This window comes from Panicum virgatum, chromosome 7N (assembly GCF_016808335.1).
Source record: "Panicum virgatum strain AP13 chromosome 7N, P.virgatum_v5, whole genome shotgun sequence".
In the NCBI taxonomy this organism is placed as follows: domain Eukaryota; kingdom Viridiplantae; phylum Streptophyta; class Magnoliopsida; order Poales; family Poaceae; genus Panicum; species Panicum virgatum.
This window is the reverse complement of record NC_053151.1, coordinates 36576802-36589298: the sequence shown is the minus strand read 5'-3', so window position 1 is coordinate 36589298 and position 12497 is coordinate 36576802. Positions and strand designations below refer to the sequence as shown.

The window sequence follows — 12497 nt, the reverse complement described above, 5'->3', positions numbered from 1 at the left end:
TGCGCCCGCAGCCCGCTCTCGAGAGGACGCGTTGGCCGGTCAAAGAAAAAAAAACCTGCCGAGCCTGCAGCCATTGGCCGCCGGCTCCATCCTGTGCTGTGATGACTTGCGGCTATATAAATGAAGACACGAGGAGGGATCAGATCTCGAGGACGAAGCGACATCTCCGCGTCCTCTCTCTCCTTTCTGAGAAGGCTCGGAGGGAGGAGGATGTTGCTGCGGAGCTCATCCACGCCATTCCTGCACCCCTTCTTCCTCTCCTCTTCCTTCCCCTCGCCCACCTCCTCCCTGCAGCTCCGGCGAGCCTTCTCCGACAGCCACATCCCCTCCCTCTCCACCCCGAGCGACGCGGGAGCCGGCGGCATCAGCAGCGGACCCTCCTCCGGCGGCGGCCTCCGCACGGAGCTCTCCTTCTCCGTCTACAACACCGTCGGCGGCGCACCGCTGGCGTCCCAGGAGGAGCCCCGCCACGGCCTCGGCCTCGACCAGCAGCACGACGGAGCGGAGCTGCTGCAGGAGCAGCGCACGGCGCAGCCGGACCACCCGGAGGTGCCGCTGTTCCTGGCGAGGGGCCTCGGGATCGACCGCATCGCCTCCGGCTTCTTCACCGCCGGCAAGAGCACGGCCGCGGGAGGCAAGGGCGAGGCGATGGGGGGCGGCGTGGAGGAGCGGGCTGCGCTGCGGGAGCAGGACGAGGAGGCGGCCGCGCTGGACGCGCAGTACAAGCGCATGGTGGACGAGCAGCCCGGGAACGCGCTGTTCCTGCGCAACTACGCGCAGTTCCTGCACGAGGTACGCCGCCGCCCGTCCGCGCGCCATGCCCGTTGGCCGTTGCTGGTCTCTCCCTTGTTGCGTCTCGCTCACAGCTCACGACATGAGCAACGTCGTCAGGTGAAGGGCGACGCGATGAGGGCGGAGGAGTACTACTCGCGCGCCATGCTGGCGGACCCCGGCGACGGCGAGATCATGTCGCAGTACGCCAAGCTGGTCTGGGAGGTGCACCGCGACCAGGAGAGGTGCCTCGGCTACTTCCACAGGTCCGTGCAGGCCGCCCCACAGAACAGGTAGGTAGCCGTCCAGAAAAATGGGTCTAAAACTAGGGCAATTTGATTGATTTTCGAATTCGTTGAGCTCGAGAGGGAGGAGCTGACGGTGATTGGCACCATGTGCCTGTGGCCTCTCGCAGCCATGTCCTCGCCGCGTACGCCAGCTTCCTGTGGGAGCAGGACGACGACGACGACCTCGGGGAAGGCGAGCAGGGCACGGGTGGGGCTGGAGCGCCCGATCTGCGCGCTGCAACTACACAGCAGGCTGGGCAGGTGAGGGAACTGGCTTCGGCGGCCGTCTGATCCCGTCAGGGGCAGCGTGGCGCGTGCAAGCGATGTAATTTAACCTGAAAAATGGTTGTATTAGTTGGCGAATAAATAAGGTGGCAGTTGGAGCGTGAGCGTTGGATGCTGGATAGCATGTAAACCTTGTGATAGTCTGATGAAGATCATCAGGTTCCAAGTTCTTTAGTAGTATTGATTTCGTGCTGCCTCTGCCAACGAAGGATGGCACCTCGATGGTGGGTCACCGTCAGACTCGCATCGCAGGACGCCGTTATTTCTGCAACTCTAAAATCTGTACTACCTCCATTCAATAGAAGTCAACTGACACACTGAATGAGACTACTCTTGCGAAATCGTGGTTACACTGAAGCTGTGCCTACCCTACCAGGTTGGATGACGCAGCCGGCCAAGATCCCTTGGCTCGGTGAGAGTTTGAGCAAAACAGTGTGTTTACAGGAAGTCAAAAACATCACACCTCTATTCTTCGTCGTCAATCCGTCGCGACAACAAATACAAGCTTCGATCATGCGCAAATGCACAGGGTTGAACAAGCCCGAAGCCCCGCAGATATAAGCTTCAATCAGCGTTGCAGGAACAGCTCGAACGGCAACCTGCAGCACAGCAGCAGCTAAAATCGAACAATTGCGAGCATGACAAAAATGGCAGCATAACGCACGCAAACTATGAGAATTCAAGCTCACCACCTATTAACACTCCGAACAACCCAGGGGGAACACTGAAACTGTTCGCTAACATTTGTCAAAACTTCTACTGTGTTTTCAAAAGACACCAATCGGGGCGACAGCATGATCAACATTTTAACAGGTCACTGTAGCTGAGGCGCAAAAACTACTATGACGCAACAAAACGGCAACAGAAGCCCATCCCCAAAAACGACTCTGCTCAATGTCAGCAAAAGCAGAAATGCTAGTCTCCACACCATTGTGACTTTCGGCAAAACTATGGCCAGAACCGCACCAGGTAGAGAACACCAACGGCACATGGCCATCCACCAGCAGAGCAAGTACAAAACTAGTAGTAGCTGTCATACTGGCGTCCACCCTTTTTCTGGTACCCGGTTCCCTTCGATCGAGTAGGGTACTCCCCGTCATATCGTCCACCAGCTTGGTCCTTTCCTCGACCCCGTCCTGCACAGCAAGAAACTACAATCAACAACCCTAACAAAATAGAGAATAAACACAGGAACAAGAGAAAACTACAAAGCTCTAATTTGTGTCTTTTGCAACTAACAGAGGTAAATGGTTATCACATTGATTATCAGTATCCCATCCATCTGCCTAAAACTATCACATAGGGTGAATGCGAAATGTTGGCACAAACGTTTGAACAAAATTTGCTTAATCAAATGGAGACAATCCTGATTAAAAACACTTACTTCTGGCACTTGGGAATCCACAGTTAGGCCTCCTCTCCTCAACATGTACTAAACGACCGTTCAATTCTATCGGCGATGCCTGATGTTCAAAAGATTATTCAGATAAGACAGCGTCTTGGTAAAATGTGCAATGAGATGGATAGCGTCACTATTTTCTTTTTCCATGAACATCTAATTAAAGTTTGCCAGTGTAAACGTAAAAAACAACAAATGGAAATGCCTGCTTTTGTTATACATCTGTATATCAAACAGATATTGGTAATGCAGTAGTCAGTCAAAGAAGTTCACCTGGCAAATTAAGCATACACACGGACTCATTACAGCTGTAGACATCCATTGAGATATCAGTCTATACCTCACTTTATATTTTAAAATTCTAATGGCCTGAGGAGGTGTATGTTTCTACTTTCCACTTTGGCAGAACACAGTTGGTATGCTTTGCCCTCTATAATGCTCAGGGGATAGTGCAAAAACTGTTATGATGTTCATGACATGATTCCACATCCATTTTATTCCTTTCCTAGGTTATTGGTCGGATAGGTTTTCTGACTGAGCTAGCTGTATTGATGATATAATTGCATATTACATAAGCCTGCCATACTAAGGGAAACTTACATTTAAAGCATTCTGAATACCAGACATGTCTTCAAACTCAACAAAGCCAAAGAAGACTCCAGCCTCCTGTGTATCAGTAATGAAATTAGGAGAGCGATATAACTTAGAAAAGAAAATGTAAAAGCACTTAATAAAGGCAAGAAACCTTGCGGCTTCGGATAGCAACTCCGTCAGGTTTAATTCTTCCAAAAGCCTGAAACACCTTCTCAAGATCAAAGACTGAAGTAGATGGCGAAAGATTCCCAACATAAACTGAAATAAACTCTTCTGAAAAAAAAACATCAGCAGTTAAGGCTACATAAAAAAACACAACAAAATAAACAAACATGACATAGCAAAATAAAGTACAAATGATACTGGACTAGACACCACAGAATTAAAAATGCACCTCCTGAAATAGTCAAATTAGGTATACTATCCAGGCATATATGGTGTACATACAAAACAAAGAACATAATATAATGAGAGTTGTCGCATGAAATCAGAAATTCTGTTGCACGAAGCAGAAGGTCCACAACAGATATAAGAAGTTCAGAGTTGTAAGTCTTGTGGAGAATGGAAAATTTTAATAAAGAAAAGCTAATGCCCAGCCCAACAATACTGTAAGAATGCATCCAGAAAGAAAAATACAGTCCATCACCAAGAGTGGTTCATCAACAGCATATTCAGCAAGTGCACCCTACATACTAGTAGCATGCTTGAGACGTAGATGGGATGCAGGTCAATAATTCTTCACTAAAGCAATAAGATAAAACTAGATCAAATCTCAAGATTATGATGACACAGCAACTCACACATATTGAGAAGAAAATAACAGTGGGGAACAAAGAGCAAACATGACATGAGTTTGTGTATCCTAACAAGAGCTCTCCACTTAAGAATTATCATTTGCTTCCCACATCCTAGCATCCCTTCGAAAGGAATTTGAGCTCAAATCTAAAATTTGAATAACTAATAAACAAGTTCAAAGGCTATTTCAAGCGCTAAAGGACAGAATGTATTCTACCCATATTCAGTACCTATAAATTATAGTAGTGACAAAACAGTTTCAACATAGGCCAAAATTAAATTCATCAAAAGCAAGAGTGAAACAGTGCACAAAAGAATGAAACCTTCATCATCAGGGGTGCTAACAACCCGGTTGTTGTCCGAGTTAGATTTTTCATGCACCGGGACAGTTTGCACCTGCTGAGCCAACTGTTGAGCCTGTTGTGACTCTGCAGTCCCCATTGTGGCCTTCGCTTTTGTTCGCAACTGATATCATTGCAATCAATCAAGAAAAAGGTACTAGGAATACAGCTTATAAAATATAAGATGTGTTTGCTTACCACTGAAGCATATGTTTTAGGTGCTTCTTCCACAGGTTCTTCGGGGGTAGGCGGGGAAGGAGGGTGGGGAGCAAGAGGCGAATCCTGTTTAACATCTGTTGAACTGGGGAATGAGGGCATATGCTCTTCTGAATGAGTTTCCTCGTAGATCACATTCTCAGCCTTATACTCAGAAGGATCTTGCTGTTGCACATGATTTTGAGCAGGAGCTACAACCTCCTGAGGTTCTCCATCCAAATAATCAGACCCTGGTGAATTATGCAACCAAAGAATCTCAGTGCAATGATAGCATGCCTATGATTTAAGAGAAACTTTCCCTCAACCTAAGCATGAAGGTATGCAATAAATATCTGGCACCAAACTAAAAATGGAAAATAAGAATAACATGGTAAATATACTGTCCAAAAACATGCTCATTAAATTTAAATAGGAATGAGAAAAGGATCAGTGAAGGCCTAGATTAAGTGGCAGGAAGCATAAAAAATCTGGGGACCTTGTCAGTTACGATGCGAATTCTATTGTCCATAGATTTGGCGATATAACAAAATCTTTTTGCAAAAGAGAAGCAGCTCCAATATGGATTTACTTATTAGCATCTAAAGCACAAGATGGCACAAAGCAGCGGGAAAGTCCATGAAACAGTAGAATACTAGATATTTATGTATAATAATTTGAACACCATTGGGAAGAGATACCTGTTTCAGCCATTGTATAAGAAGCATCCACTTGGGGCAGGTTGTCAGCACAATTGTAATCAGAAACATGGTACTGATCACCATACTCATCACAGATGAGCTTAAAGATGTCACTGAATATATAATACCCATCTTTCTTTGGAGCAAGAACAATATTCTGAACGAATCGCTTGCGAACAGGGTAGTCCTTCAATTGCACTAGGCCAGTGACCAGCAGTGTGATCGCCGCACCCCATGACTCCAAGAAATTTGCTGTTTTAACTTCAACCTTGGTTACATTCATGGACATCATCATATCATTGATAACCTGCAAAAGTAGATAACAATAAAAGTAAGATGGCTTAACCAACAATAGAAGTATGGTTTATCAGAGCTAACACACCAAAACAACATTGCAGGATGATGGAAGAACAGAAAATTGTGCGGTCTAGATCAGGGTTTCAAGTCCCTACTCCATTTTGAGTTAAAGACAAATATCTTCTCCAATAAATAGTAATCAATTTGTTCTACTTTATTTGCATACCAAAGACATTAGTAACAGAAAATTATACAACTTTTCAATAAGAGATAAAAGGCAAACAATTTATTTCACTTTATTTGACCTTCAACACCATTCATTTTGCATCAAACAAACTGATACACGTCTACTCATTTTGCAACAAACAAACTGATACACGTCTAGGTGATGTTTGTGTCCAAATTTAAAGTACACAGATTTATCACACATTGAATCTAGAATTGTAGCAACCTTCAAATAGTCGATAAAACAGTCATGAGAGTCCATATGAATATGATAAAACAAAACCTTCCAAGACAGGATCGCGGCTAAAATTCTAATATAATATCAATAGTTGAACTGGTATTTCACAGACGAAAATCTAACAGCAACAGGGAGGGAAAAAATGCAGAACAATTACAAGCGACCGGGATTTGTACCTCCACCGTCTCTCCAAGAGACCACTGCCCCGTCTCGCAGTCCAGCCTGACGACGCTGCTCCTGTTCGTGTAGAACTGGCTCGCCAGGTGCGGCTGGTTCGTCAGGACGTTGTAGTATCCCGTCAGGAAGTAGGAGCCCACCTGCCCCCGCAAAGGAAAAACCACCACCACGCGTCAGGCGCCGAAAACCCCACCCAAAACCCCGAACCCCACCATTACCCCACCGCTCGAGATCCGGCCGCGCACGCTCACCTGGAGGGCGTAGTAGTGGCCCGCGACTTCGGGCTCCGGCTGCTCCATCGGGTCCATGGCCGGCCCCCAAAACCCTAGGGCGGAGAGCGCTCCGATCGGGAAACGGGCCGCCGCGACTCCCGCGAGGGTCGCGCGCGACGATGCTCCCGGAGGCGACGGAGCAGAGGAGGGAGGGGCGGGGGCTCGCCGCCGGGGAGGGTGGAGAATGCGGGCGCGGCGGGACGGGCGACGGATAGATTGGTGGAGCGGAGACAGCTGTGGGGGGTTGGGGATCGAGTGGGGAAGGAGGCCGAGGTTTTAAAATGGCTGCTCCCTTTTACTGCCTTCTGTTTCTGCTTTTCGCTCTCTTTCGGGATTCGAAGGCCGCCCCCTTCCGGCTGTCGCGATCGCGAGGAGACCGAACGGGCGGACGGGGAGCGTGGGTAGCAGCGCATGACTAGTGGGGTCCATGTAGGCGAGGGGCCACACGTCGGTGGGGGTGGCTGGGTTAAACGGTGGCTGCCGGAAGTGTCGCCGCGGGAATGCGGCGCAGTCGGGGGCCGCGGCGGGTGGGCGGGGCGCGCACTTTTTGGTCGATTGGCGGGGAGCGCGGCGGGGCCGCGACGTGCTACGTTCCGTGGCCGTTGGATCGTCGATGTGGCGGAGTCAGGTCACTTTGGTCCGTCGGCCTGGCTGGAACCAGCACGGCCCAAAAACATGAAGCCCAACCAGAGATTGGCCTTAAGGGCCCAAAGACTTGGGCCTAGCCTAAACCCTCGCCGTTTCTTCTACTTCTCTCCGGTTCTCCACCATCTGCCGTCAGCCCCGCCGCCTCGCCTCCTTCCGCCGCCGCCGCCGCCGCCTGTCTCCTCTCCCGATTCCCTCCGCACCCCCGTCTCGCCCTGTCGCCGCCAGTCCCGGCCGCAGATCTCGCGCAGGGGCCCTGCCGCCCTACTCCGGACGCCTGCCGCGCCACGCAGTGGACGCACTTGCACTCGCACAGAGCAAGAAGCCAGCAAGTGCCCAGTGAAGTGAACAAGGTGAGGATTAACGAATTTATCCTTATTTCGTGAATATGTCACTGCAATTTGTAATTACTTATGGATTTATGGATTTGTGAGCATCCTTATGAACTTATCAATGCCATTTGTTGTTTTAGAACTTTATTATCCTTTATTTATTTCAAATGTTCCCACTTTGAAATGTTGATCATTTAGAACAGATAGATCAGTATATGCGTTGAGCAATTTCAAGTTATAAACCATTTGCATTATCGGTACTCAATTATGTGCTACTAATGTGTAATTTGGACTGTCAAATATATGTTGAACAATTTCAATTTATGAACCATTTATATTATCGGCTATGGATACGATACGTATCGGATACGCACTTTCCCAAAAAAACACCGATGAGAGGATACGGCTAGATTAATTTAGTATTAATAATTATATATATAATATTAATTGTCCAAAAAAGATAAAAACGACTTGTTGGGCTAGCAGTCTAGGAGTCCTTCCACATGGGCTGGCCCATTTGGCCCAGTAGGATTCAGCTTAGAGCCACATCTTTGCCTTTCTCCTCCCAGAAGGAAGCAACGCCGCCGCCAGCTGAGCATGAGTGAAGGCGCCGTCGCCACCCAGCTCCCGCCCAGGCTGGGTTGCCCGTCGCCGCCATGCTCGCCTTCTCCCGCCCAGGCTGCGTTGCCCCCGCTTGCTGGTCACCGCCGTGCTTTTCTTCTCCCTCCAGCCCCGCTCTACTCCCTCTGCATCCACCAGTGGGCCGGTGGGACACCTGCCCGTGCCATCGGTCGCTGTCGGGCGCCTGCCTGTGCCATGGGCGGCCATGGCGGCTGTTGCCCTCACATTTTTTTTTCAATAATACATGATGCTCTTTGATGGGCGGGCTGCTGTGGCCATGGACTTGCTACTGCTGCAAGGGAGGGGCGGCCGACTAGGACTAGCTGCTGCGAGAGAGATGGGCGGCCTGCTGCAAGGGAGGGCGCGACCGGCTGGAGGAGGCAGCGGCTGGGAGACGCCCGGATGGAGGGAGACGTGACCGAGAGACGGCGGCGTCGATTAATCACGGAAGCGGAAACGGTTCAAGCGGAATTAATCTTGTGGGCCCATAATTTCTCATATTTAAAAAGTAAAAATAGGAATTTTTTGAAAATTATCTCTTTTTTTCCTCTCCGTACCTATTTAATGAGTTGGCAAATTTAGAGAAGAAAAATTAGCTTTAAGTTTCGATCTCTCGACATGGCGGCGGCCGGCCATTGCGTGTTTTTCGACATCACCATCGACGGCAACCCGACAGGCCGGATCGAGATGGAGCTGTACGCTAACCTAGCACCCTTGGCGGCAGAAAACTTCCGCGCCCTCTGCACCAGTGAGAAGGGCATGGGGACGAAGGGGAAGCTGCTCTGCTTCAAGGGTTCCATAATCCACCGCGTCGTCCCGGGGTTCATGTGCCACGACGGCGACTTCATTTCCGGCAACGGCACCAGCGGCGGTTCCATCTACGCCGACGTGTTCCCCAACGTAGAGCGGTCGGACCTACCGCACGACACGTGGGTCCTCACGACGGCCCACGCGATCTCCGAGCTTCCGGAGAACCACACCGAAGGGCAGCCCTACCCCTACACCTGCGGGTCGGGCTTCTTCATCTGCCTCCAGCCGGCCCCCTTCCTTGACGGCAACCACTGCGTCTTTGGTAAGGTTGTGTCCGGCTTTCATGTCCTTGAAGCCATCGAGAATGTGGGATCCCGCAGTGGAACCACCTCCAAGGTAGTCAAGATCGCCGACTGCGGCGAGCGCAGTTAGTACACCCCTGGGCGCAGCATCCGCCGCCGTTAAGTCCCTGATCTGAGAGTTGATCCAGTATCAAGTTGTGGCCTTGCGAGTTGCGGTTCCTTAAAAAAAAAGTTGTTTATCATGTACTAGTATTAGTCTGTCCGTAGTTTAATCAGTAAGGTTACATGGTGGATCTGAGAATTAGACTGGTAACTAACTATGGGCGGTTGATTTCTGACTATTTCGTGTTTGTGCTATTTATGGCACAGTACTATCGATGAAGACGTTGGTGCTATGAGAACTGAAAAATCTTGTCTCGTGTCTGTTAAATTCTGAATCATGCATCATCTCGCAATTTTGTATGACAGTAAATGTGACGGATTGGTAAATTAAAAGATCGTGTACTTGAATCTTCATTATGCATGTCTCTTGGACAGAAGCTAGCTGTATATATGCTATACTTTTATTGCCACAACTAGCATGCATGCTGAAAACCAGGGATGTCAGAAACGACGAGGGCTAGAGTACTAATCACTAGCAAGATTAAGGACCCATGTGCGACATGCCGACATGAGCCAGGGCGCGGGAAGCATAAAAATCACTGATATTGAATCAAATCCTGTCTGCTGCTTACTTGGTAGCACAGGTATCATCCATGCATCCACCCAAGCTTTGCTAGTACCAGTTAGGCCTAATTGTTAACTAAGGGGCCGGGGGAGAGTTGCTCCTTGCAAAAAAGGGAATTTCCTCACGACAGTAACTGAGTATCCTAGTTCTCAGGTTTTCATCCAGCACACATTGCAAACCCATAGGAGAGATTGATGATACGGGTACTCCAATTCTGCTGATACACTTTGCGAACTCACCACTCGAAGCATGTCCGCCAAGTCTGCGGGCATTGTCAAGAACATTTGGTAATTCTCCTGCACCTGGTCCTGGAGAAACTACAGCACTCGTGTTAGTGGAAACTCCAACAGGCGGCTTAGGCTATCTCCAACCATTCTCCCCATCCAACTCCCCCCAAACGTACTATTTACTATATTTTACTACCTCCCTCCAAAAGATTCCTCTCCCTATAACTCCTCTCCAACCATTCCCCCATATCTATTCCCCCTATATACTATCACTCATTAACTAACTATTTATTTAATATTTTTGAATTTAAAAAAAATTATACAGTATTTGTACTGTCATAATACACATTATCATTATGTTACGGGGCTCAAACGGGATTAATATCGCGAAGAAACGGTGTGATTAAAGATATAGGGGGAGTTGGAACTCACTCTATATGTAGGGGGAGTTTCAACTCCCCCCACATATAGGGGGAGCTGTGGGGGAGCTGTTGGAGGCTCGCTCCCCCCAAAGCCCCCCTACGTAGGGTGGGGGCGGTTTAGGGTGCGCCGTTGGAGCAAGCCTTAGCAGAAATCCACACGGAAGCCCACACAGCACTCCTTGATTTTCCCTCGTCAGCAACCTCTTCCACCCTTGGGCACACCTTGTACAAAATGAACCCCTTCCTGAAGAAATAAGATATGTCAGTTAAAACAAAAACGGACAGCCCTTTATGATGGCTAATGCTAGAACCCCAAATTACAACTGATTTTTTTTACTGGGAATAACATTTTCTATTGCATTGTTGAATTGAATGCCCCATCCGCTAGAATTTCAACAAATTTGTCTAACTAGTTCAAATTGATTACATTTTTCGGGAAGAAAGAAGAGAAAAGTAGGAGCCTGTTAGGAAGTACCTTGTCTAGGTAACCGGTAAAGTCAGAAGTAAAAATCCTCAGAGCTGGAATATCTCCATCTCCTTCATTAGGGGCCTTGAATGATGATACGACACCCCGAAGATTCCTGTCAACGCCAAGAATGTAAAGTTCTGAGGCTTCCATCAACTCCCACTTGTGATTGTAGTCGTAGTTAATGACCGTGAAGTAGACGACATGCTGCTGTTGCGTGCTGATGACCGGGTAACAGGGCATCAGTTTCAGATCATTGTAGGGTGGGCTGTGCCAGAGATCTCCGATGCGGACTGATTGGGACAAGTGCCACTTCCATCCGGTCGGGCTCAGGGGGTGCTCCAGAATCCACATCGAGAGCGTCACATCAGCCATGGGGATGCCTTGGTTGTAGCCTTCCATGGAGACGAATTTCAAGGCTGTCTCATTGTTGACGCAGCACATGGAGCGGTACCACTTCGGTGGTATCATCGGTTCCCCCATCAGCTTCCTGGCAGCATCACATCCCTCGGGCAGTGGGATGAAGTGGAATGATGATCCATGTTGCTGCAAACGTTGTCGTGCCTCATCACATGCAGCAGCAGCAGCAGCAGCAGTGCGTTTGTAGACCAAGACCCCAGTCACAAGGTCAACCCAGCAGAAAGAGATCGAGTTGTATGCTGAAAGTGCCAACTCCATGTCTGCAAGGAAGGAGGTCGTCGAGGTTGCGTCTGCTTCTTCATCAGCGGGGAGGGGGAGCACCACCTCCTCCGGGATCCACTTGCCGACGGTAGCGCGCGAATCCCACAGGAAGAGAGTGGCCTTGTTGGTGGGGCGGTGGCCACTCCTGTGGTCTATGCTGAGCAGGAGCTGGGCAAGGACGTACGCATCGGGACCGAGTGCCATGACGGCGCCCCCCCCCCCCCCCCCCCCCCCCCCCGCGCCCTCCCGTGCAATGTGGCGGTAGGACTCCATTGAGAAGCGGACCCGCGGGCCGCGGCACGATGGCGGTGGAGTTGGCCCAGGTATTGTAAACCATGTAGAAGCCAGGCTCACCGCGGCGGCAACATGCCGGGAATCCGGAACTGCAGTCGGCGAGGCAGACAAGGAACAAGCTCCGATGGCAGCTGGCGATGGAGGCGTTGCAGGGGTAGTAGCACTGGGGACGGCTGGTTGGCCAAGCGTACTTGATGGACAAGTGAACCACGCCTGGGGCGTCGGTGATCTCAGGAAGGCAGGGCTCCGTGCCCCGCAATATGTCGTCGAAGTAGGCAGCTTCATGGGCGCCGTCGCACGCGATGTCGGTGTCGCTGGGGCGGGACGCTGCTTTGCGCCCTGCGCAGTTCCTGGAATGCTTGCTCCGCCACCTTCTCGTGCCGGGCAAGCTCTTGCATGATCACTTCTTGGCTTCTCGACTTGTCTTTGCCGAAGGAAAACCATCCTTCTTCTTCG

At 49.8% G+C, this 12497-nt stretch overlaps 3 protein-coding genes across 4 annotated transcripts; 2 read left to right on the top strand and 1 right to left on the bottom strand.

Annotated features, from left to right (window-relative positions):
* The first annotated feature begins 93 nt into the window (after positions 1-93).
* Positions 94-1673, top strand: LOC120682360. Its single transcript, XM_039964215.1, has 3 exons — positions 94-792; positions 892-1064; positions 1187-1673. Exons 1-3 carry the CDS (start codon positions 121-123, stop codon positions 1347-1349), a joined length of 1008 nt encoding a protein of 335 aa, XP_039820149.1. The 5' UTR covers positions 94-120; the 3' UTR covers positions 1350-1673.
* A 342-nt stretch (positions 1674-2015) lies between these two features.
* LOC120682359 (nuclear transport factor 2-like) lies at positions 2016-6855 on the bottom strand. Of its 2 annotated transcripts, none has more exons than XM_039964213.1 (9): positions 6554-6855; positions 6302-6442; positions 5366-5672; positions 4671-4918; positions 4455-4596; positions 3488-3609; positions 3343-3408; positions 2728-2806; positions 2016-2479 (listed from the first exon to the last, which is right to left on the bottom strand). In XM_039964213.1, the coding sequence occupies exons 1-9, from the start codon at positions 6608-6610 to the stop codon at positions 2364-2366; spliced, it is 1278 nt and encodes a 425-aa protein (XP_039820147.1). In that variant the 5' UTR covers positions 6611-6855; the 3' UTR covers positions 2016-2363. The 2 variants fall into 2 exon arrangements, with proteins under 2 accessions (XP_039820147.1, XP_039820148.1); XM_039964214.1 differs by having other exon boundaries at positions 3488-3606; positions 6554-6610.
* Positions 6856-7299: 444 nt separating this feature from the next.
* Positions 7300-9559, top strand: LOC120680792 (peptidyl-prolyl cis-trans isomerase-like). Its single transcript, XM_039962338.1, has one exon. The coding sequence runs from the start codon at positions 8791-8793 to the stop codon at positions 9352-9354; it is 564 nt and encodes a 187-aa protein (XP_039818272.1). The 5' UTR covers positions 7300-8790; the 3' UTR covers positions 9355-9559.
* Positions 9560-12497: the final 2938 nt, after the last annotated feature.